General features: G+C 34.8%; 1 protein-coding gene and 1 pseudogene across 5 annotated transcripts in view; one reads left to right on the top strand and one right to left on the bottom strand.

The window, feature by feature from the left end:
- Positions 1-15,564, bottom strand: part of THEMIS (thymocyte selection associated) — a 223,582-nt gene extending 208,018 nt beyond the window's left edge. Inside the window, exon 1 of one of the 5 annotated variants that reach the window (XR_004267806.1) lies at positions 15,214-15,564. Coding sequence is in view for 3 of the 5 variants with exons in the window: in XM_032274831.1 (XP_032130722.1) it covers positions 15,214-15,304 (91 nt within the window). In the remaining 2 variants the exon portion in view is untranslated. The remainder of the gene's footprint in view (positions 1-15,213) is intronic. The other 4 variants (XR_004267805.1, XM_032274831.1, XM_032274832.1 and 1 more) reach the window with 4 other exon arrangements.
- Positions 15,565-22,750: 7,186 nt separating this feature from the next.
- On the top strand, positions 22,751-23,453 carry LOC116549317 (annotated as a pseudogene).
- The last annotated feature ends 3,104 nt before the right edge of the window (positions 23,454-26,557 follow it).

Genomic DNA, 26,557 nt, shown 5'->3' with positions numbered 1-26,557 from the left:
AAAACCAGGCAGCAAAGGGTTCCAAAGAAAGAATTCACTCTTGACAGACCTTGGAGCATAAAATTATTTTGGTGTATTTGGAACATTGGGCCACACAGAAAGTTTATGTTAACAACATGACTTCTTAGGTAAATTCCTGTTTTTGTTCACCTGGGGTCCTGGACCACACTGTATAAGTTTGACATTTGTAGGGACTGGAGACTGAGTAGCTCAGGTCAGTTCCATGGGCTCGCCATGTTTATGAGGCTTCCCACACAAAAAACCTTGGACATGAAAGTATAGATGAACTTCTCTGGTTGGAACTACTTTGTACATGTTCTCACACATCATTGGTGGGAGAATTAAGCACTGTCCATATGTCTCCACTAGGTTAACTGGCAACTCATGTCTGGTTTCTCCTGGACTCTGCCCTATACTGCCTTTTTCCTTTGCTGACTATCTTTTCCCTGTAATAAACCATAATCATGAGTATAACAGCTTATGTGAGTTTGAGTCCTTTTATAGAATTAGTAAACCTGAGGGTCATCTTGTGGACCCTCAGCAGAAAAACAGGAGAAAAGTTTTCTGATCTTAAGTTAGGCAACATGATGCCAAAAGCAAGAGCCCTAAAAAACAAACAAATATAGGCCGGGCGCGGTGGCTCAAGCCTGTAATGCCAGCACTGTGGGAGGCCGAGGTGGGTAGATCACGAGGTTAAGAGATCGAGACCATCCTGGTCAACATGGTGAAACCCCGTCTCTACTAAAAATACAAAAAATCAGCTGGGCATGGTGGCGCGTGCCTGTAATCCCAGCGACTCAGGAGGCTGAGGCAGGAGAATTGCCTGAACCCAGGAGGCAGAGGTTGCGGTGAGCCGAGATCGTGCCATTGCACTCCAGCCTGGGTAACAAGAGCAAAACTCTGTCTCAAAAAAAAAACAAAAAACAAAAAACAAAAAACAAAAAAAACAAAACAAAAAAAAAACAAATATAAACTGGATTTCACCACAGTGTAAAACCTTGTGCTTCAAAAGGCAACATAAACAAAATGAAACCACAAGCCACGAAGGAAAGAAAATATTTGCAAATTGTACATCTAATATATTTGCAGATCAAATATCCAGAATACAAAAAGAATTCTTATAACTCCATAAAAGGAAGACAACGTAATTCCAAATGGGTGAATGATTCAAAGACATTTGATCAAAGAAGACAAACTGCAATAAGCATAAGAAAGAGTGCTCAACATCACTTGTCATTAAGGAAATGCAAATTAAAACTATAATGAGATGCCACTGGCTATAAAGGGAAAATATCAAGTCTTACTGTGGATGTTGAGAAACTGGGATCCTCATACATTAATGGTAGAAATGTAAAATGACACATTATTCATAATACTTCCAACCATGAAACAATCTGAGTGTCCATCTACTGGTGTTAAACAAAATGTGGCATATCTATACAATAAAATACTATTTACCAATAATAAGGAAGAAAGTACTGATGTATGCTACAATAAAGATGGACCACAAACACATACTAAATGAGAGGAGCCAGACACAAAAGACTGCATATTGCATGACTTACTTTGTATGAAATGTCCATGGAAGGCAAATTTATAGACAGAAAGCAGATCAGTGGTTGTCTGGGGCTGGAAATGGCAATAGAGATTAATGGCAAAGAACCCAGGCCGATTATTAAGATCATGAAAATGGTCTTAAATTGGTGATTACTATACAACTCTATAAATTTACTTAAAACCATTCAGTTGTGTACTTATAATGTTTGAATTTTACGGTCTAAAAATTATACCTTGATAAAGCTATAAGAAAAATTTAATGAGAGGACAGAAAAACATTCTATATGTAACTTATATGTAAGAAAGAGGTAGGTGCTTCAGTGCAGAAGAAAATGAAGACCAGGATATGGAAGACAGGGAATCTAGGAAAAGGGGAGTGGAAAAATTGCAGGAATAAAGAGGTAGTTGGGGTAAGTCTCATAGAGAACGGAGTTAGTCAAGTCGATATCCTGAAGAAGAGTTTTCCAGATGAAGAGTGTGAGCAAAGCTTTAAGGCAGGAGAATATCTCCAAATTTGAGGACAGTGAAGTGGTTAGTATGGCTGGAAGAAGCAGATTAATAAGCAAGAAATTCAGATAAATAATGCAACAGGGAGACAATGAGGGCCTATTACCCATGTAAGATGTTTATGTTGAGAAAAAATAGAGAGTTTTTAACAGAGGAGGGACATAATCTGACATCCATGACTCTAGATACTATGTTGAGAATAGAGTTTAGAAATGAAAGAAGAAGGAGCATTTCGGAGGAGATTTTGATAATCCCAGCAGTAAATTATGATGGTTTGAACTAACGGGATAAATGGAAGTTTTGGAAAATGATGAGATTCCCTAGAAAGCACGGGGAAAAGGAATTTGGGCATCAATTTTCTTTTCTTGAAAGTTAATTAATATTATAAAAATTGCGAGAGAATACATCAAAGTATTAATATTTCTCTCTGGTGGCATTATGGGTAATTTTGTGTTTCTGCATTTATAAAATTACCAACTGTGCACATGTGTTTTTCTAAGGCAAAAGAAATTTAATATCCAGCTCATCAAAAAAGATAATCATGCAAACCAATTTTGTTTTTTGCCAAATTTTAAAATCAACACCAAAATGGTTATAAGTACAAAGTAAACAGCAGCAAGTGGTAATGTTAGCAATATGAGGAGTAAAGAAGCAACAGATGCTTCCTGAATAGGGTGATAAAATCACTTTCTTATGAACATGTGGTAGCATTATTACCCAAGCAACTTTCATGACATTATGTGACTCTCTGTAGAATATGTCTGGTTTCCAATTTTTTTAATAACTTCATTTCCAGTCATAATAAAAATAATTTACTGTATCAACGAGAAAAGTGTAGCTCCTATTAAGATAACAACCTCAAAAATCTCAGAGATTGAACAGTAAGGTAGATTTCTTATTTGACTGCATGTCCAATACAGGTAGATGACGACATGGTCTCTGCTAATTGTAGTCTTAGCAACATAACCTATTAAAGGTTTCATTTTGTCCTAATCTACCATGATGAAATATGTTTAATTATGAACTGGTTCTTAAAGCATCAAATTATACATATTATTTTTGTTCTCAGTACATTTGCCAACACAAGTCATGTGCTCATGTGACCAGAAAAGGGCTGGGAAGTACAAGCATACCATGTACTCAAAAGAGGAGGAAAAGTAGAAGAGATGAATATCATTTTTTTCCCCTCAAATTTTTTCTTTGGTTATAAACTGCTAGCTTAAAGAACTAAAGTTGACAAGATGGCACATGTCAATTAATCCATGACATACTTCATACATAATTACACAGACCTTTAATCTAAGAGGGACTCATGATAGCAATTATGTTAGCTGCTTACAGGGATCTCTAAATTGGGCCACATATTCTACAAAGTATTATAAGATGAGAGGTTAAAGAGGAAAATACTACAATTTCATATTCATTTCTGCATAAAAGAAACAAGAAAACTAAACTATATTAATATTTAACAGAAAGATTTACTAATATTTAATTTCAAACTTGCTAGTATTTAATATTAAAAATCCTAATTTATCTCTGCATCAGATAGTCATATGACATGTATGGTAAGCCACATACTGAAACAGATTGGGAATTTCAAAAAAATGAGTTAAAAGAATTGTTGCAATTCTTTCATTTGCTTTCAATATACTAAAACATAATTCAGTTGAAGTTAAGTTGATGTTATAATCTAATTTTATCTATACTTGCTCTCACAAAAAAGACAAAACTTCACAAGATGCCAACACAGTCATTTGAGAATTGAAGATTGCAGGCCCTATTAGGAAGAAAATGACAGAGTGACACATCTTCTATTAGCACAAGCTTGTCATTGCCTGCATACAATTGCTATCTAATGAAATTGCCAAAATCAGATTTTTGACAATTATTCATAACCTGAAATTTATGAAGATTATTTCACATACAGAGTGATAGCCACAACTATGAGTGATAAACCTGCTCTATGAGTAGATTACATATAATGTATGTTGGACCTTGATGAGGTATCTTCAATAGCTGTCATTCAAAACATGTACTAAAATAATTAAAACTATTTGAAACACTGTGTCACATGATTATCGGCATTTTCCAAAAAAGTATTCAGTAATAAAAATATGTAATATTTTAAATAATTTCCAGTAATATTACTTCCACTAAAAAGAGATTAATAGTTAATATGTTATATTACCATTCATATGTGGGAACTCAAGATATTGATCTCATGGAGGGAAAAGAGTAGAATGGTGGTTACCAGAGGCTAGAGAGGGGAGAGGGGAGAAGGAGGTGAAGTGAGGTTGATGAATAGGCACAAAAATACAGTTAGATAGAAGGAACAAAGTCTGGCATTAATTAGCACAGTAGGGTGACTATGGTGAATAACTTATTGTCTATTTTAAAATAACTGGAAGAAAAATTTGAAATATTCCCAACACAAAGAAATGATCAATGTTTGGGGTAAAAGTTATCCTAATTACCCTAACTTGATTACTACACATTGTATGTATGAATCAACGTATTATATGTGCCCCATAAATATGTACAATTATGTATGAATTTAAAAACTAGTTAACATGTTATGATAGAGTTAATAGCTTTTGTGAGAAAAAAAAGTTTATATTAACAAAAATGAAAATTATATATCAATTTTATTGTTTATATTTTCATTATTATGTATGCTTTGGAATGAATATAAATATCAGTAAAGAAATACACATATGGAAAGATGCATTCATTTTTTTATTATAAAGTTTAAAAATTTTTATTTTATGTATTTTTTTATTATACTTTAAGTTCTGGGATAACTGTGCAGAACCTGGTTTGTTACATAGGCATATGTGTTTCATGGTGGTCTGCTGCATCCATCCCTGCATCATCTACATTAGGTATTTCTCTTAATGCTATCCCTTCCCTAGCCCCCACCCCCAACAGACTCCAGTGTGTGATGTTCCCCTCCCTGTGTCCATGTGTTCTCATTGTTCAACTTCCACTTATGAGTGAGAACATGCTGTGTTTGGTTTTCTGTTCTTGTGTTAATTTGCTGGGAATGATGGTTTCCAGTTTCATCCATGTCCCTGCAAAGGACATGACCAATTGATGAGGTTTTTGATCAAATTTCTGATCAAAAAATTAGGTCATACATGGGCATTCCAACCACAAGCATCTTCTCTGCCCAAACTGGCTTTTTAATTGCCTAACTTGAAATAGTTACTTGGCTGAGTAATAAATATTTATGTATATTTAATATGTCCAAAGCAGAACTTTCGTTTTTCTCACTAAAACCTCATCTTCCCCTGGTCTTTATGACTCTGTCAAATACACAAACATTTATCCAGTGGTTTAGGTCAAAACCTTGAATTCATCCTTTAGTCTTCTCATTTTCTCACAGCAATTTCAAACCCACTAGAAAGTCCTGATCTTTCAGCTGGGCCCAGTGGCTCACACCTGTAATCCCAGCATTTTGAGAGGCTGAGGCAGATGGATCACCTAAGGTCAGGAGTTCAAGACCAGCCTGACCAATATGGTGAAACCCGTCTCTACTCAAAATACAAATAATAATAATAATAATAAATAAGCCAGCGACTCGGGAGGCTGAGACAGGAGAATCACTTGAACCTGGGAGGCAGTGGTTGTAGTAAGTCAAGATCGCACCACTGTACCCCAGCCTGGGTGACAGAGCAAGACTCTGTTTCAAAAAAAAAAAAAAAAAAAGCCTGACATTTTTGCCTTCAAAGCACCTCCTGAACTGTTTGTTTCTCTTCACACTACATCAAGCACCATCACCTCTCCTCTAGATTACTGCGGTCTGCTAATGTCATTCCACTTTTGCCTCCCTATTGCCTGTTCTCCCCAAAGTAGCTAGTGATCTTCCTCAAATAACAATCAGGTCTTAGTCTACTGCCTCACACTGGTCAATTAGGTCATACATGGGGCATTCTCATAAAATCCAAACTCCTTGAAATGCTCTTGCCCATTCGTTAAACCTCTTCTCATATGCTCTTCTCCTTGCTTTACACATGCTCAAGGTACAGGGCTATGTTTTCTCTTCCTCAAACAGACTAAGCTCCTTTTGGTCTCCAGATGTTTACACTGTCTGTTCACTCTTGAATATCCCAGAACCTAGATATTTTCTTGGATGATTCCTTCTCAATATTCAAGTCTCTGTTCCAAAATCATTTCTTCAGAGTGACCATCCCTGACTACATGTCTTACGGGTCCTACCCATTTCCCAGCCCACTGTGCACCACATTCAGTGTCACTCTGGCCTTCAAGGCCTACAAAGCCTGGGCCTGCCCATGCCTCAGTCTTTCTCTCACCAGCCTTCCCTTAATTGCTTGCCTTTAGCACCACTGAGCTGCTCCCTGTTTTTTACCCAGACAAAGCAAATTCTTCAGTAGTTTGCACTTGTTCTGTCCTCAGCAGGGATGTTCTTCCAGATGTGGGTATGGCTTATTTCTTCATCTCATCAGAGATAATCTGCCCTGGTCACCCTATCAAAAGATCACTTTTCATCTCACCTTGCTTTGCTCTCCAGCCAGTGCTTCATGACACTTGTATATATTCTAAATCTATCATTGGTTTGTCATTTGTCCCATTCACTAGAATATAAGCTCCAAGAGGGGAAGACTTTACTTTTTTTCCCAACTATAATTCTAGACCCTTTGACAATGCATGATAATGCATTATTAGAATGTATGTAAGCTGGCCAGGCACAATAGCTCACGTCTGTGATCCCAGCACTTTGGGAGGCCGAGGCAGGTGTATCACCTGAGGTCAGGAGTTCAAGACCAGCCTGACCAATATGGTAAAACCCTGTTTATTCCAAAAATACAAAAATTAGCCCAGTGTGGTTGCACATGCCTGTAGTCCCTGCTGCTTGGGAGGCTGAGTCAGGAGAATTGCTTCAACCCAGGAAGTGGAGGTTGCAGTGAGCCAGGATCAGACTGCACTCTAGCCTGGGCAACAGAGCAAGACTCCATCTCAAAAAAATAATAATATATGTAAGCTATTCCATTCCAGCCTTGCTTAACATTTTTCTATAAAACATGCTTCGATGATATAATCATTAATTTGCTTTTTATAATTATATTTTAAAATAAATTTCTAGTGGTTGTATGTTCATAAACATTTTTCTCTGTACAGTAGATACATATTACCCAGTTGCAACCTAGAAAGTCCGCAACTGTTTACACACCACCAACTGGGCCTTGCCTCTCTTCCATGCATTCATGCCTACAATGACTTTTGCAAAACTTTTAATATCTGTGACTTAAAAGTGAAATAATGATTGTTTCATTTGCATTTCTGATAGATTTGCCTTTTTTAATATTAGTATGATATGTGAACTGCCCTTTACATCTTTCTATTCACTTTTGTTTATTGTTACTTAGCAATTCCTTATACATTCGGGATATTTACAGTCTGTCTGCCCTATATTCTATAAACATTTCCCTAATGTAGAGTTTGTCTTTCTTCCACTTTATGTATTTTGGGTTTTTTTGGAATAAGGGAGTTTTTTATTTTATAAAGTTATTTTTTTCACTTTTTAAAGTTTCTAGTTTCACACTTTTATGTGGTTTAAGTGGTACTATTAATGTTTTATTTTTTATTGTTTTTCTTCATATTCAGTTTATGTTGGTGTGTGTGGCAGCAGACAAATTCAAATCAGTTTTATTTTACTTTTTGAAATAATTGCCCAGTTTCTTTATAATATACCAGCATTAAAGTAATAATAATAGTTATGATTTACTAAAAGATTAATATGGGCCAGTCATTTTGATAAATACTTTATATACGATAGCTTAATTAATCTTCACATCATGCCTTAGGGTTATGATGAAACCTATTTTTCCTAACAGAGAATAAATGAATGCTTTAAGTTGACCATGGAATTACCTCTCATTTATAACTTATCCAGGAGGCAGAGTCCTAAGCTTATAACCCACAATTCTGTGCTTCACATCAATAGGGCTCCTAAAATAATAAATGCTTGAGCAACATGTTCTTGAGAAGAACGTGCTCCCTATTGCCACTGTGGTCGTCAGCCGGGAGTATTCAAACCGATGCTTGAATTGGGTTGGTCGCATGACTTGACCTCAGCCTTTTTCAAATTTCCTCAAACCTCCCATCCCCCAAAATTTGTTACAGAGTATCACCACCGCAGGGTGGGTGGAACCTGGCTCCACTGCCTGAACTAAGACAAAAGGCAGAAAGGGGACAAGGAATATGTTTCCTTGCACATAAAACAAAAAGACTTCAAAATATTGGAAACAAATGCTTCCAAAAGGATATACCAAAAGAAAGCCGAAGTAGTAACACTTTCTAACAAAGAAAAAGGATCATCAAGGAAAAAGGATGATAATAATACAGTAAAATGATGTAACTCTAGAATGTAGGCACATGGAACAACTAAGCCTAAAAAAATTCTGATGAAATAAAAGAAATGAAGCATGAACTAGATAGATGTGCAACTATAAAGGAAATGACAGACTAAGCATAGGAAAAAGAAGCAGTGATAGAAATGATCTGAACAAAATAAATAAAAACTCAAGCTATTTGGCACATAAAGAGAGGTGTTATATCAAAACACAAAGCATACTTTTTTTGAGCACACAGGAAGTATTTCCAAAGTAGAACATGTTTCATAGCACAAAGTAAAGGAAACCGCAATCAGTTCCAAAGAAAGACTATCAATTGCCAACCAAATATAATAAAATTATTAGTTAAAAGCAAAAGGATAGCAAACAAAATCTTATATGGTCACTAAATAAACAAAATTAACAGCTATTGGATTTAAAAAGAAATACATTATAATTAGAACTGAGGAATAATAAAAATGTTACACAGCAAAATTTATAGAAAATAGTTTAAAAAGTACTTAGAGAAAAATTATAGTTTTAAACACATTTATCAAGAAGCAAAAACAAATATTAAACATGGCTGCTGATTTCACATAGGAGGCTGGAAAAGGAACAAGACAGAAAAAAGACAAACAAGAAAATAAAAGAGACTGAATCCGAAATAATAATAGAAGCAAAACACAGAGAATATTAACACAAGCAAATTCTGGCTTCTCTCTAAAATAATTCCATTCTCAGTAGGTCATCCAAGAGCACTCTTAACAAATTTTTAAGAAGACTGTTAAACCTACTTTTAGAAAATTATCTCAGAAAATAGAAATAACACAATTTATGTAACTCATTTTCGGAAGCTAATGTTATATCTGAAATGAGTAAGTCTTTTAAAATTTAAAATCCTAAATATAATATCAAACTCCTATATTGTATTTCAAAAAAGAAATACCTTTTGAAAAAAAATATATTTATATATGATATATATATTTTTATGAAAGGATTCTCCAACATTTGAAAAATCTTTAACGTTAACTCACATAAACACCCTAAAGAAAGTAAATCACATTATTATCTTAATAAATGATAGAATAGCATTGATTAAGTTCAGTACCTATTTATTATGGAAATGCCTAGAAAGCAAAGAGTAGGTGGGATCTTCCTTAATTAAGTAAAGGTTAAATACCAAAATGCAGTTCATAATATATTAATGAGAAATTTTAGATGATTTTCTTTATGACTAGGAATAAGACAAGGATATCCACTATTGCTTGACATAATACTGAAGGCTCTAACCTATAATAAAAATGTTAAAAAAAATTTGTGGTAAGAAAAAGACACGACCCAATGTTTCTGATATTAATATCTATTTAGGAAAACCAATGAAATAAAAATATAAACAAGTAGAATTAACAAGGGAATTTATAAATATTGCTAATTATATTTAACTACATTTCTTCACTTTAGTGACAACCAAGGGGGAAACAGACAAAATATGATAGTCAATGTAGAAACATATATACACATGATACGTGTGTGTGCATTCTAGGAACTAGCCTAGGATACATAAGAGCTCTATAGAGATACTTTTTTAAACTGTAACAAATTATGTGGAAGATATTTTATTCTCTTTTTTAAATAGAGATAAACTATGCTCCTGGATGGAAAGACTTTACTATTAAATAATTGAAGTAATAATTTAAAACATTTCTGTATTAGAAATCTCAGCTCAGAAGGCCTTCATTAAAAATTCTATTAAATATTTAAATAACAAATATTACTAAAGTTACATAAAATCTTCAGGAAAGTAACAAAAGACTCAATCCAAGAATTTCCATAAGTTCAGCTAACTTGATACTAAAGCCTGGTTAGGATATTACAAAAAATAAAAACTATAAGCTAATATAATTCCCTAAAAGAGATACATTCTAACAACAACAACAAAAATTAAGCCAAATTCAGTGACATATGACCCAATTGGTCGTATTCCACAATTAAAAGCATGTTTAACCTTTTTTAATGTTAAAAAAAAAGTAATCATAAGAGTTACAAAAAGAATATTTGACAAATATCAAACACAGATTCGTGTTTAAAACCTTTTAGAAAACTAGAACTAATTTAATGTAAAACAAACATATTTAATGGTGAATTACTGAAAATTGCTCTGAGTGGTTTTGAATGAAATAAGGAGATCTTTTTTATTATTATTACCTCTGTTCAGTATTATACCACAAGCAAAATCCATCAATATTCTCAGACAACACAAAAGTACACATAACATATCCAAAATAAGTTAAAGATATATTCTTAAAATTCAATAAGTACAACAAAGAGAAAATGAATGGTTTTAAAGATATCATTTAAAATGGCATGAAAAAAATCAACAACAAATAAATCTGAAAAAGTAAAAGATCTGCATTAAAAATTATGAAATGTTACTGACAGAAATGAAATAGACTTAAATTACTAGAGAACTATACCAGATTACTGGGTGAGAACACTTCATTTAAAATGATGCCAATTTTCTCCAAACCAATACACAGTTAATCAAACTTACAAGAGGACTTTTGTGGAAGTTGATAAGTTAATTCTAAAATGTATGTGAAAATTCAAAGTGCCAAACATGAAGGAGAATAATAAATTGAAAGAACTCATTCTAAAGTGGTAGTTATCAAATTGGCTATGTGTTATAATCATCAGGAAGATTTTTTAAAACCTGATGGTGATGTCTTACCTTTACATAATTAAATCGTTATCTCTTGAGCGGAATCCTAGGTGTTTACATTTTAAAATTGATCCAGGTATTTGTAATGCACAACCAAGTTTGAGAACCATGGCTCTGCAGCATATTATTATATATAATCTAGTATAAAGTATGTATTAGATATTGCATATCCACATTATTTAAGACAGGGACAATTGATGTAAGGATAGCAAGTAGATGAATAGAACAGCATAAAAGTCATGGAAAAAGACCCAGGCATGTATGGACATTGTTTCTGAGTAAGGTTAACAGAGAAAGATGATAGAAAAAAGGCAGCTTTTCAATAAATGTCACTGCACCAATTGACTCTATAGAAGAAGAAAATAAGCATTGGTCCCAACTTCATATACAAAAACATAAACCCAGGTAGGCTGCAGATCTAAAGGTGAGAGTAAACAAGAGACTTTCTAGAAGATAATAGATAATATTTTCATGAACTTAGGTTAAAGAAAAATTTCGTTGACAACACAGAAAAAGAAAAATAACCACACATTGACTACACTAACACTAAAGTGGAAAACTTTCATCCATTAAAAGACACCATTTTGAAAATTAAATATGAAGTTATAGACTAAGAAAGTACATTTGCATCACAGAAAACGGACAAAGAGTAAGTATCCCAAATATATATACACAAAAACTTTATCAAATCAATAATAAAAATTTATAAAATTCAACAGAAAAATGAGAAAGAGATATAAACCACCTCTGCAAAAAAAGGACATCTCCAAAAATCAAATAAATATATGAAAAGGTGCTCAATGTTATTAGTCATCAGGGAGATGAAAACTAAAACCATGAGCTACCACTATACTCATGCCAGAATGACTAAAATTAAGAAGACTGATAATATTGTGTTACTAAGCATATGAGTTAATTGGAACACACATATACTGCTTGTAGGAATGTAAATTGGATTACTTAAAAAGCCTGTTTTTCATTGCTTTTCAAGGCTGAATTTACACATACAATATGACACAGTAATCCCACTTACTTTTGTGCCCTATTTAATGCATATACATGTAGGCACACATATATATAAATTTTCATGACAAAATTACTGGAAACTCCAAACCAGAAATAATCCAAATGCCTATTAGCAGTAGAATTAATAAATTGTAGTATATTCATCCAGTGGAATAACATATATAATGAAAATGAATGAACTATATAAACCAGCATGGATTAATTTCACAAATATAATGTTAAACAGATATACCAACCAGAAAAGAATACATACTATAATTTTCCCTTTATGTAAGGATCATAAATGGACAAAAGTCATAATAGTGGTTATCCTTGAGGGAGATAGTAGATAATTATTGAGAAAGAGCACAAAATAGGGCTTCTGGAATACTTGGAATTTTCTATTTCTGGAGCAGGGTAATGGGTACATGAACGTGTTTACATTATGAAAATGATCAAAGTATTCACTATTTTTTCCTCTTAATTGAAGTACAACATAGTAGTAAAGTAATAAGGTGTAAAGAAGATGATCTGGACACATAGAGGGACATAGTATGTTCTTTCTTAAAACAATATAAAATGTCAATTCTTTCCAAATTAATCTATCAAATTAATAAATCCAGTAAAAATCCCAGTTAGCAGGAAACTCATTTGAAAAGTCACGAGATACGATCTCACCCCAGTTAAAATGGCTTTTATCAAAAAGACAAAAAATAATGGATGATGGAGAGGATGTGGTGAAGAGGGCACATTTATACCCTGATGATGGGAATGTAAATCAGTACAGTCACTATGAGAAACAGTGTGAAGTTTCCACAAAAAACAAAAATAGCATTACCATATGACCTAGTAATCCCACTGTGGGGTATATATCCAAAAGAAAAGAAATCAGTATATTAAAGGATATCCATGCTTATATGTTAATTGCAGCACTATTCACAATAGCCAAGATATGAAATCAACTTAAATGTCCATCAATAGATGAATAGACAAAGAAAATGTGAAATATTATTCAGCCATTAAAAAGAAGGAAATCCTGTCATTTGCAACAACATGGATAGAATTGAAGGACATTACATTAAGTGAAATAAGCCAGGCACAGAAAGACAAATATCATATGTTCTCATTCATTTGTGGGAGCTAAAAATATTGATCTCATGGAGATAGAGACTAGAATGATGGCTACCAGGTACTGGGAAGGGTAGTAGGAGCGGGATAGAGAGGGTTTGGCTGATTAATGGGTACAAAAATACAGTTAAAAGGAATAAGATCTAGTGTCTGGCAGTATGATAGGGAGACTATAGCTCAAAATAATTTACTATATATTTTTAAATAACTAGAGTAATGGAATTGAAATGTTCCTAACATGAAGAAATGGTAAATGTTTGAGGTAATGAATATTCCAATTACTCTGACTTGATCACTACACATTGCATCAAAATATCACATGTATTCCATAAACATGCATACATATTATGTATTTGTAAAGAAAATTTTAAAGTCTATGAATATCTAAGCCAATTTAGGAAAAAAAAGATTGGTAACAAGGGATTGGTCTACACACTGTTTCTATATTAACACTTATTCCAAGGCTACAGTTATAAAAATAGTGTGATTTGGGGGCAATTAAGAAAAAAAGTAAACTAATGAAATAGAAGAGACATTTTAGAGACAGACTGATAGAGAGGAGAATAGATAATATGATTTAAAGGAGGCAACATATGTCAATGGGTGAAAGATTGTCAGCTTAGCAAATGGTAACTGGAAATCAGCTGAACTGTATAGGGACGACTAAAACTGGATCCCTGCATAATTCATACCAGTGTCCTGCGAATAGACTAAAAACTAAATGCAAAATATAAAACTGTAAAGCTGATAAAAACAATATAGGAAAATATCTTTTTAATGTGGACATAGAGAAAGACTTCTTACATAAAGGCTAAAAAGCACAAAGCATGAGACAAAAATGATTTGGAGCTGGCTTAGAAATAGAGACATCAATAATACGATTAAACATGGCAAAACATAGTCTGATTCCAAGAATCAACTTATGAATTAATTGAATAAAACTGTACACTAAGCTGATAACAGCCCATATTAATTCACCACTTGCAAGTATGTGTGTGTGTGTGTGTGTGTGTGTGTGTGTGTGTGTGTGTGTGTGTGTGTATAAAAAAACTGGAGCTTACATTTGTTAATTTTTCTTTTACTTTGCCACATAATACGTAATATATTATTTTGTCTATGAACAGGAAAGGCCTGCCTACTAGTAGTTATTTTCCTGGTAGTTTGGCTTGATCTGATTCTACAGTTGCTTCAATTATACCATTATTGGTGGCTAGAAATACACCTAGAAAATTGCTCATTTTATTGTATGTATTCAAACTAACTACGTAAAGATTCTGGGTTGTATATTGGATATTTTAATATTCTTTTCCCTGAATTAATATAAGTTACACCAAAACTCATTATCTTATTGTTCAATAAGTTTAATTGAACTCTGAGTTTTCAACATAAATTTTAAAAAAATTATCTTGTAGCAATAATTTCTATACTTTCAAATGAAAATCTTCATTATTTAAGGAATTAGGAGTTAGGCCACTACAGAGTGAGAAAAACAATGGTATGAGCAACATTTAGAAGTTAAAAGTTTGGGAAATATTTGGAAATACTTCTTTCTAAGCACTGTGGCTTTGCTAGTTGCTTCTGTTTTAGTAAGCTAAATCTTTTTTACATTGTAGAAACATAAATACTGATAAGTAAATTTGTCATTCTTGATTACAATCAATTTCAAAGCAAAGGCAGAAATAGTTCACTATTCAAGGCCTACAGAAAGCTCAAGAAGCTTCACTCAATTCCTTATTTCTGTCTGTCCCAGAGTTCTATCTAGTTTCTCCCTTCTTCAACACTATTGGCTCTTGACTATTCATTGGTCAGTTCATTACTTTCTCCCTTTTCTGATCACTTTTCCTTTACCAGAACTCACATATTTGCTGTTAAAATTTCCCTCTCCAGTTTTCCAGAGTGTATACAAGAATGCTCTAGCCAGTCAAAGTTTTGGGGAGTGCTTACCTTCAAAATAGATGCCTGCCTGGATTTCTAGAACCCTGGGTAGGGTCCTGAGGTCAAGAGAGTGGACGAATTCTTCCAGTGATAATGCCATTGCTATGCCTTGGGTGGTCTGTAGACCTGGTGCTTACAGAAACTTGTGGCTTCTGGGTGACACTTGTCTGCAGTTGCAGTCCCTGCTCATTGTTTCTTCCTCGGGCAGGCAGGGATGTCACACTGCAACCAAAGTGGGGTAGAGTAGCTCTATGTGGGGAGGACGGTGAAGAGGGAGGGAGGCAGCAGGAGAAAAAAAAATGTTAGAGCTCTTTTGTTCACATTGTGGCTTCATTTCCTTCTGACTTTGAAGTAGAACAGGATGGGGGTGGGGTGAACAGACACTGCCAAAAAAAATGAGACTTGGTAAGTAGCTCATTCTGTCCGTTGCTAATCCAGGTGTGCATCTATTGCAGTAGCAAAACTGAGGTCAGTGTTGCTGTGGCTTGTCCACCAACAAAGAATAAGAGCACATGACTAAAGTCTAATCTTAAAAATGGCACCATGTGAATTCATTATCTCTCTAGTTCATTTCTAAAGCTTGGCTTTGTGCCTTATTTGCATACTGTCAGTGCCTTTATATTAAAATTGCTTATAAAAGTGCTTTGTGTCAGCTCTTTTTAGAAATCTGATAATCTGGAGAGAGTATCAAAACCACTTTTTATTCTTCACATTAAAAATTTTGCTGAATCTTAAAGGAGGATGGGGTAGGGAGAGAATATGCAAAATGATATGGCAAATTAATAAAGTATGTTAAAATGAGTCTTCTAATCTCTACACTATAGTAGAAAGTATTTACGTCATTTGTTAGGAAACCTGAATTTTCTGGGTTTAGTTCTGCTTTTGATTTACAGACTAACTGCAGCTGTGTCTTCTCTGATTCTTATTTGTTTTAGTTACTAAATGGAGATGAAGTAGAAGACTCCATTAAATTTTATACTTCCTTCCAAGTTCAAAATTCCACAATTCTGATCTTGTTGTTGAAATTAGGAGGGTAAAGCGTTAAAGGATCAGGGTTAAAGGAAGCCATAGAAACCTCATGAACATTGATCTCTTCAAAATCCTGTCCCTCTAATTTTTTTGCATGTAAATGAAACAATATTTAGAATATGTACAATTAAAGGTGATAGTTCCTAAGTCTCTTTAAGGATCAGTAAAACAATGTAGGTTGAGGCTGTGGCTCATACCTGTAGTCTCAGCACTTTAGGAGGCTGAGGTGGGAGAATTGCTTGAGGCCAAGAGTTCAAAACCAGCCGTGGCAACAGAGTGAAAATCTGTCTTTACAAAAAAATAAGAAAAATTAGCCAGGCATGGTGGCACATGCCTGTAGTCCCAGCTCTAAGGAGGCTGAGGAAGGAGGATCACATGAGTCCAGGGGTTGGAGGCTACAGTGAGCTGCGAACATGTCACTGCATTCCATCCTGAATGACAGAGCAAGATACTGTTTCCAAAAAAAAAAAAAAATTATAATACTGTTTGGTATGTATACACCTGAAAGATGTTCAAGAAGCTGCATGTTCTCTTTAGTAAGCAAACTCGAGGCTTTTGTTTATGATCTATTTTGGCCTTAGGCTGCAGAGTGCATAGGCAGATACAGAGGGTCAGGGGACATTTGAGTTCTTCCATAGCCATCATGTAAATGACCTTGAAAGATAAATACTGCCTAGCTTTGATATGGTGCTTATAAAACTGTTTCAACTCATCATAATCCTATTTTACATTTTCAATAATCTGCCCAGCTTTATTTCTTTCTTTATAAAAGTAGAATTTATGGTTGGCCACATCAACAGGTTTTCTATCAGTAGATTCAACTTCCCAACTTGAAACATTTTGTCCAAAATTTCCTAACCTCGATCTGTCTGCCTTCCATACCCCTCCCCACAGTTTACAGCCTAGTAGTGTATTTCATGTGGTTGAATGTATGAAAGAAGCTTCTGTGGACTGCTCCTTAAAACTCATGAATCTGTTAGAATTGATGCCACAATAAACTTCATTTGATATCTAATGTAAGCTGGATTTCACTTATTTTTTTTTTTTAATATTCCCAAGTCAGATTTCTATCCTACTAGCCAAACAGCCATTTCCTATCACCAATCTCTTACAATTACTGCTTCTGCTCTCGGGACAGATGCTGCTCCCTCTGTGATAATCTTCTTTGTATTCTCAATCTTAATTAATGATACTACTATTCTCTTAGTTTCCCAAGCCGGGAGACTTAGAATCATGTGAGATGCCATTTTTTTTTTCTCTAGCTGTTAAATCCATTAGGCCCTATAGATGGCAATACTCAGTACCACTCACTCTGTCTTTGCTCTATATCCCCACTGCTACTGCTTTAGACCAGACCATAATCACTTCTGACATGCAGGCAAAAAAAGTCCTGATGTGAGCAGCCAACATAAAGTTGGCAAAGAAGAGCAATGAGAAGGTACTTGAACCATCAGGTAGTAAAGTGAATTACTGAAGTTCGGTCATTAGAACAGCATATTATAGGTGTAATAATAGATTAATGAGAATTCAAAAGAAAACCTAAACTTATATAATAATTTACTATTTGATAAAGGTGAAATTCCAAAGCACTGGGGAAGAATTTTTATTGAACAAATGGTTAAATAATTGGGGGGGTGAAGTGTTTTATTCAACAAATAGTTAAGTAATTGGGCGGGGAGGGAAGTTCCCTAACTTTCCATGCAACAAAATTAAAGTTAGATAAATTTTAAAATTAAATGTAAATAAAAATAAACCAGAGGGAAAAAATAGAAAAATGTCTGGAAAAGGGCAAGAAAATAACTATTTCTGAGCACCAATTGAAGTCTTAAAAGAAAAGACTAATAATATATTTGACAACTAACTTATGACATACTCCTGTAAATCAAAAAGGAGTTTGAACAAAATAGGAAAAAAACCACATACTTCAAATAAAAATTGTCTTAGGTATGTAAAGGCCGCTTGTTAATCAATATGCAAAATCAAAATATTCAAAGACTTCTACTTGTGGTATGAGCATGTACCTGACCAACTTTCCTATCAAAGGCACCTGAAAGAGCTGTATACTTTTGAAAAAGCTGTTTTAAGAAACGAGAGAGCTGTCAGCCTGCAGGACATGAGAGGCCATGATCCTGTAAAGCAGGGCAGAGCCATTAGAGGAACCCCATATTCTGCACTTCTTTTCCCTCAAGGCTTTTATGGATTAGTAACTGGCACCAAGAGAGAGATTGAGCAAAAACTGGTGGTTCAGGAGGGGAGACCCTGAGTTGAGTTTTTGGCAGGTTCACATAGCAAGAGAGCAAAATAAATTGGAATTTGGGACTTAGCAAGTCCTCCAGGAAAAGTTGGAGAAATGTCTTGCTCAGCACCACGTTTTCCCCTTAAAAAAATTTTGCCCCTTCAAAGCAGTACAAGGTTGACTGTATGAGACACAATCAAAAGCATGATTTGTATAAAGCTGAAGAAGCCAAGGAGTGCTTTCAGCAGTCTTACAGAACTGGGAGGTCAGGGCCTGCCAGCGAGGGAGATGGAATCCCAGCAAATGCCTTCATTCTCAGTTGGGGATCCTGAAGGCTGCTTCCTAAAAGAAAGGGTTGCCTGTAAATAGAACAAGCTTTATAAAACCTGAAGCCCAGACTAAAATGGGCTCAATCCCTCAGTGGATTAAAGTGGTTTGCCCCTATTCTCACTGCCAGATAGAAACAAATTTAAATCCTCCTTTTGAGGAAAAGCACCCAGAACTTCTATACTATTTAAAAATACAACATCTATATTTCAGTATGAGATGAATAAGAATGCCAAAAGGCAGGACAAAGAAAGAGAGAGAGAAGGGAGACCATAGAAACAAACTCATGGGGTGATTCTGCTATTGGAATTATTTCTCCTGCAATTTAAAATAATGTTGATGAACATGTTCAAAACTAGAAGACAAGAAGGAGAAAAGAAGGAAAAGAGAACTGCCATCTATAGAAAGTATCATATGGAATTTCTAGAGATAAAAAATACAGTAACTGAAATTAAGAAGTCAATAATTGGATTTAACAGCAAATGGGACACACAGTAAGAGAGGATTGTTGAACTGGAAATGGGAATGTAGGAAAGATCTTTCTCTGTCTCTCTCTCTCTCTTTCTCTCTTTTTCTCTCTCTCTCTTTGTTTCTCTCTCTCAAGAAAGGCATTTCAGCCATAGTGGAAAGATCTTATGTGTAAACTGAGTCCCAACATGAGAGGAGAAATAATAGTGGGAGAAGCTGTATTTTAAGAAATAATAGCTGAAGATTTTCCAAAGCTGAAAAAGACATCAATCCATAGATTTGAGCCTTGCCAACACCACCAAGGAGGATAAATGCAAAGAAAGGCATACTAAGGAACATCACACTAAAATGCTAAAAAGCCAAAGTCAAATGAATATCTTAAATGCCATTCTGAAGAAAAGAAATTGTCAATTTCAAAGGATCACTGAGAAGACGATCACTGACTTACTAACAAAAACTAATAAGACTAGAATGCAGTGGAATAGCATCATCAAAATGCTGAAAGAAAACAACTACCAACTTGATATTCTAAATCCAGAGAAGCATGAAAGCAACAGCAAAATAAAGACATTTCAGACAAACAGATACTAAGAAAATTTGACACCAGTAAACTCTTGCTAAAAGTAATACTATGAAGGGTATTCTTCACGCGAAGGTAAAATGATCTCAGACAGAAAATCAAGACCACAGGAAGGATAAAAGAGGGTGAATATGTCAGTGAATTGAATATATTGAGGTCCCAAAACAATAATTAACGGCTTGTGGAGTATAAAATATATTTTTACTATATATAATTCATACAATGTATTGTAAAATATAGCAGTAATGCAAAAGTAAAACTGATAATGAAGTTAAGATGTTCTAAAGTAATAAGCTTCTAGAGATGTTGCAAAAGTAATGTTTAATATCATATTTAAATAAATAAAAACATATAATTTCTAGGAAAGCCACTAAAATATAGTGAATGGAATTAAAATTAATCCAAAACAGTCGAGAAAGGACGGAAAAAGGATCTCAAAATTGCTAGCAAATAGTAAGATGGTATACATAAACTCAATTATACTCTTAATTTAAATGAAATAAATATACAAATAAAAATTAAATAAATTAGTAGTTCGGGTAATTAATGTTGGCAGATAACATTTAAACAAATAAATTTACTTAAAAATATGCAATTTAATTATAAGTCTTTAAAGATGAAACAATGGGAAAAGATATACTATAAAACATTAAGCAAAAGAAGTTCATGAAACTACACCAATATTAGATGAATTAGATTTAAAGGTAAGAAGTGTTACAAAAGATAAAAAGGTTATTCATTTAATAATGAAAAAGTGACTGATTCTTGGAGAAAATTCACAGCTCTAAATAATACAACTTCAAATATCTAAAGCAAAATTAACCAAATGAATAGAATCAGAGTAAAAACCTTTTACACACTGATTCAAAACCTGACAGAAAAAGCAAATATTGAATTCATAAAATTGATACTGTTAATGGTGTAATATTTATGAATTCATATATACTACAAACTGTTGTGATCTATCTTGAAATCAATTTTATGTAGCAATTTCACATTTAGCTATAACCAGATACACAGAAAGATTTATTCATACCATCAACTGAAGCATTTATTATTTTAATGACCAAAAAAAGGATGAGAAAAAGAAAAGAAAATGCATTTCACATTACCCTAATAATTTAAACAGGGAAGTTTCTGCTGAAAAAAAATTTGTCTTCACACTGGGCTTGCTACTACTTAATACATCTTCTTAAAATTTCCGCTAAAGAGCAGAGATAGACTTGTCTATCAAATGATTAAGTCATTGTTAGTATCATTATTGCCAATGATTTATATCCCAAAAGAAGTATTGTTGGAAAGAAAAAGAAAAATGGCTCAAAGCAAACTTTACATAAGATACCAATTCCTTTGCCAAACTACAGCTGCTTTCGTAAAAAGTGAGCAGAACTGGTTGCACGTTAAAAAAAAAAAAAAAAAAAAAAAAAAAAAAAAAAAAAAAGACTCTCACAAGCAGAGAAATAAACTTCAAAAGCAGAGACTTAAAACTATATTATAATATCTGAGTGTAATGTAATATTTCTCTGAGTAAAGAATAAACCCTTATCTCCAAGTAGACAATATCAGAAAAAAAAGAAAGAATAAACCTTGGAGATTATTCTGACTGGTATCTAAATCATTCATTCTCTGAAACTTTCTCTTCATTGTTTCTAAAGAAGCAAAAATTAGGCTTATAGGAATCATTCCTGTCATTTTGGATTAAATAATATATAGCATTTATTTGTTTAAGTCATTGAAAGGTTCCTTGTTCTGGGGAATCATACAATACCATTAGAGCACTAGACTCGGCTTTTTTTTTTTTTTTTTTTTCATGAGCAACATTTCAGGGAGATCCTGCTGTTGTGTGCACCTGGCAGCTCATAGATACAAATCTCTGAGATTTGTATCTCATAGATTCAAGTACAATGGAAGAGACTACCTTCTCCTAGTTATATCAGGGAAAGTCCCAGGATAAGCGCTGGTTGATCAAACTTGTACATGTGATTGGCTCACATGCACGTTTCTCAGCCAATCACTATGCCTAGAAAATGAAATATGCTAATTTCCCATAGTTTCAAGTTCATGGGCTCTACTATGGATTTTATTAGGGAGTTATTTCAGCTAAATCACAAAAAGAATTGGAAGAGGTGTTATCTCAAAGGAAAATCGTGAGCTATTACCCAAAAGAGAAAGAATGGGTGTGCGATAAACAAAATCATAGTACACCCACCATAAATGTTTCCAGTGCCATAAATGGCTTCCATTTGAAATGCCTTGATCACCATTCTCTTCTGTCTCCAACCGTATGTACACTCTTAATTTGTAAGAATGAATATGAATGATTTTAATAATCTTGAAAGAAAATAAATTCCTGCTATAACAAAACAATTTGCTTTGTCAAAATGCAACGGCCTATGAACATGTTCATTCGTCACCACCTGGTTTGCAACGAATCTCTTGCTTCCCAGCACTTTTAGTTTCCTTTTGAATGAAAATCAATGTAGGGCTCATGATTCTTCCCAGGTAGGTTTATTTTTCTGCTCATCCAGCCTCTCTTTCCCTGCCCACGTGGTCTCGGGCTCCGGCCCCGAACTGCTCACACAGTTCAGGGCTCCTAGGCGGCCGCCTTTTCCAGTACCAGGTGTGCAGAGGTATCCTCTCCCCACACGCGGCAGGCTGCACGTGGTCGCTGACTCTGAGATGACGCTGGGCCTTCAGAAGCCCAGAACGGAACGGGGGCGGAGGGGGGGGCGGTGTTGCACAGCCGCAGCCAGCGCCGCCCTCCGCCCTCCCCCAACAGCAGGGGTCCTGTGACAGCATCTGTTAGGGAAACGCTTGTGCTTTCTGTACCCGCTGAAGTCACCGTGATCCCATTAGATATGGAAGGTACCACACCCCCAGTTGCTTTCTTGAAGGACATTTTATTTCCTTACGTCGAAGAAAATGTTAAAGAGTATCTGCAGACACAGTGGGAAGAAGAGGCTTGCCAGCAGGAGGTCAGGCTTTGGAGGAAACAGGCTGAAGAGGACGCCCAGCTGGATGGACTGTTCCTATCTCTGCAGCGTCTGGGAATGGGGTGGATGATCCGCAGCAGATGATCCAGGCCGTGGTAGATATGTGTGCTGGCAGATGGACCTGGATCGAAAGACCACTGCACTCAAACAGCTGCAGGGCCACATGTGGAGGGCGGCGTTCGCAGCTGGGCGCAGGAAAGCAGAGTTCTTCGCAGATGTAGTTCCAGCTGTCAGGAAGCGGAGAGAGGTCCAAACGAAGGTGTACATCTATTCCCCAACGAGTGTGGAGGCACAGAAACTGTTATTTAGGCATTCTATGCAGGGAGATATTCTTGAGCTTGTTGTTGGTCACTTTGACACCAAGATTGGACACAAAGTGGAGAGTGAAAGTTATAGAAAGATTGGAGACAGCATTGGGTACTCAACCAAAAATGTTTTGCTTCTGACAGACGTTACTCGAGAGGCCAGGGCTGCCGAGGGAGCAGCTGTGCACGCAGCTGTAGTGGTGAGACCGAGCAACACGGGATTAACAGATGATAAGAAGACTTGCTATAGCCTCATTACCTTCTTCAGCGAACTATACCTGCCTCCCTCAACCTAGAGGAGGGTTGCTAAGGCAGATCGCACTGTTCCCCACAGAGTTGTCCCTGTCACGTCTAGGTTTATTCTAATGGTGGAAGTTAACTTACTTAAAAAACATATACATGTACACATGTATATGCAAGTATATGTGTATGCTCAAATTAACTTCCGCAGGTACATAAGTGAAAGAAGATTCAGTTCAGTCAACACAAAACTTATTTAAAGATGCTTTATATGTAGAAATTGTTTGAAATCATACTCTAACCCGTACTGAGGGCAAAGCGTAGTTGATAGAAGAAATTATTAAGTACCTATCTAATGTGCTATGTGTACCAAGTCGTGTATCTAAAATGGAAAGCTAGTTTTGAGAAATTATTTAGAATCCTTGTTATTTTAAAAAAGAAATATTTCAAAGACTTATTTCTAATAATAATTCATTGCTCCTGTTTGTGATTTACATTATAACAGCCATATTTCATATTTGCCTCTCTATATATAATCAAAGATGAAGGTATTTCTTTCTGCTCCAAAGAGCAAAATTGAGAAAGAAAACTCACTTAAGTGTTGATCAAACAAGTGTCTTTTACTTAAGAAGAAACTTGGTAATCATTGTGGCACCCACAACAAGCATTTGCCTTACCAGTGAAAAAGGTGCACTGATGTAACAGCTAGAACAGAGATTTGGTTCTTAATGTTTAACAGAATAGTTCTAATCCCGCGGGGTGTTATCATGATAGATTTTATAGTTGCCTTTCTAACTACTAACATAGTTTGAGAATATTCATTGCTATTTACTATTAAAAAAAGTTTTACAGAAATCAGTCCATAAGATTAACTTGAGCCCTAATATGTAAGATTTTCCTCTGGAATGGATGTGAGAAATATAAATTTTATAACAGCAGTATTTATCCTGGTTTAATTCTAATAGGATGTCATGTTAATTTCATGTCATGATTAATAAAAGCATTTTTCTGGTCATCCTTTCTTCTAAATTAATGTTTAATTGTCCTTTGAACAAACCACTGAACCCTTCCTGTATGCTTGTCATTATACAAGTCACTGAGAATATAAATAATTCTTTAGAGGCATTACATTTTAGCTGATCATGCCCACAAGTTAAGAATGACAATCCAATGTATACAGTTCAGGAACTTCAAGAATTAGGAAGGGGTCTCCCCAGGAAGAGTGTTCTTCAGGTTAATCTTAAAAGGTAAAAAGCAGTCAGGTAGATGAACAAGCTCACCATGAGGAGACTTTAGTCAAATGGTTGGATCTGTGGATTTTTTACACTTCGTTCTGCCTATTGCTCGGTGCCATGGAACAGAAGAACAGGTTGAAATGTGTCTTGCAAAGTGCATTGTGAATGGTGGTGTTACCATATGACTTCTGCCCTGACATTTTCCCTTGCTGTAGGACTCAACCTTTCCTCAGAACCATGAAATAAAAAATGAAGCCCCTATATTCATAAAAGATTTTCCAATTTTTCTCTTTAAATGGTGGAGGCCCTGTGATGTAACTCCCACACTTTCCTCTGACTTTTATATAGCATTTGTTGAAAGCTTAACTGCAATATGCCTGTAGAAAGGATATTCCCACATTAACAGTTCTTTTCTCTTTTTTGCACATTTGTTATCTCTTATAACTGAGAGAAACTCAAAGATGTCATTTGCTTTTTGGTATGATAACATTTTAGAGCCTCATAGAAATAATTCAGTCCTGTATTATTAAAAACAGAACTTAAAACATTTAAAATAATTATCTATTACAAATTAAACACTGATGAGTTGCCAAATTCTTACAACAAATCAAGTCTTTCCTTTTAGATTTGAGACCTAAAAATTAAATACTATAGTAAGTATATATATATATATTATGAAAATAAAATATTAAAATATGTATTAAATACAAATAATCTATTTTAGTAAATTTAATTTAGGCTATGTATTTCTTTAACTCAAGTTATTTTATTGGGCAACAGACCACTGCTTAACCTGGCAAATGTATACATGAAACTGTGAATTACGAATATCTTTTTTTCACCTGGTGCCACCAAAATGAGTCAGAGAAGTTCCTAGGTGATATGATTTGATTCTGTGTCCCCACCCAAATCTCACCTTGAAAAATCCTCACATTTCAAGGGTGGGACTAGGTAGAAATAATTGAATCATGGGGTGGTTACGCCCATGCTGTTCTCATGATAGTGAGTGAGTTCTCACGAGATCTGATGGTTTTATAAGGGGCTTCCCCCTTCACTTGTCACTCATTCTCCTTCCAGCTAACATGTGAAGAAGGACATGTTTGCTTCACTTTCCACCATGATTGTAAGTTTCCTGAGGCCTCCCCAGCCCTGTGGAACTGTGAGTCAATTAAACCTCCTTCCTTTATAAATTACCCATTCTTGAGTGTGTTCTTACAGCAGCATGAGAACAAACTAATACAGTAGGTACCCAAAGCTTTGTAATATTAACAGTATATTTAACTGTCCAGGTCAAATGGATTAGGAGGAATGTAATAGAGATGGCAATAAAAACAAACACGCAAACATAAAACAACAGTACACACACACACACACACACACACAAAGTGGGAGTGGTGACGGATGCAGCTTGGTAAGGATTCTTATTTCCAAAGTGTTCAAAAAACCTGAAGAACCTACTTTGCTCACTTGATAGATCATGGTTGAGGACATTATGCTTCTCAAAAGTGCTCCTGTTTTAAAACTAAGATAATGATACACCTACTTTTTTCACTTGATAGGCCATGGTTGAGGACATTATGTTTCTCAAAAGCGCTCCTGTTTTACAAACTAAGATAATGATATACAATTTGCCTGAGATAATTTTCAAAGTTGGAAAAGTCATAGATCCAGTAACAGAAAAACCTGGGCAGGAATTATTATACTTACCCACAAAATTCAATCTCTTGAGAAACTCTCCTCTTAGTAAAAAAAATCTCAAAGGGATTGAAAAGGTAGCAACAGTAGAGATTTACAGATTCGCTTTATAGAAAAATAATAGCTTTAGCTTTCATTACTTTCTAGTGCATCTAATTTCCCTTTCTAAATATATAAACTAGCTAAGAATAAATTAAGTAAAAGGCTTGTTGTAGATGATGATTTTGTATAAAGAATTATAGTCA

Source organism: Sapajus apella, unplaced genomic scaffold, assembly GCF_009761245.1.
Source record: "Sapajus apella isolate SASKATOON/1434 unplaced genomic scaffold, GSC_monkey_1.0 scaffold6, whole genome shotgun sequence".
NCBI classification, from domain to species: Eukaryota; Metazoa; Chordata; class Mammalia; order Primates; family Cebidae; genus Sapajus; species Sapajus apella.
This window is presented reverse-complemented; position numbering and strand designations above follow the sequence as displayed.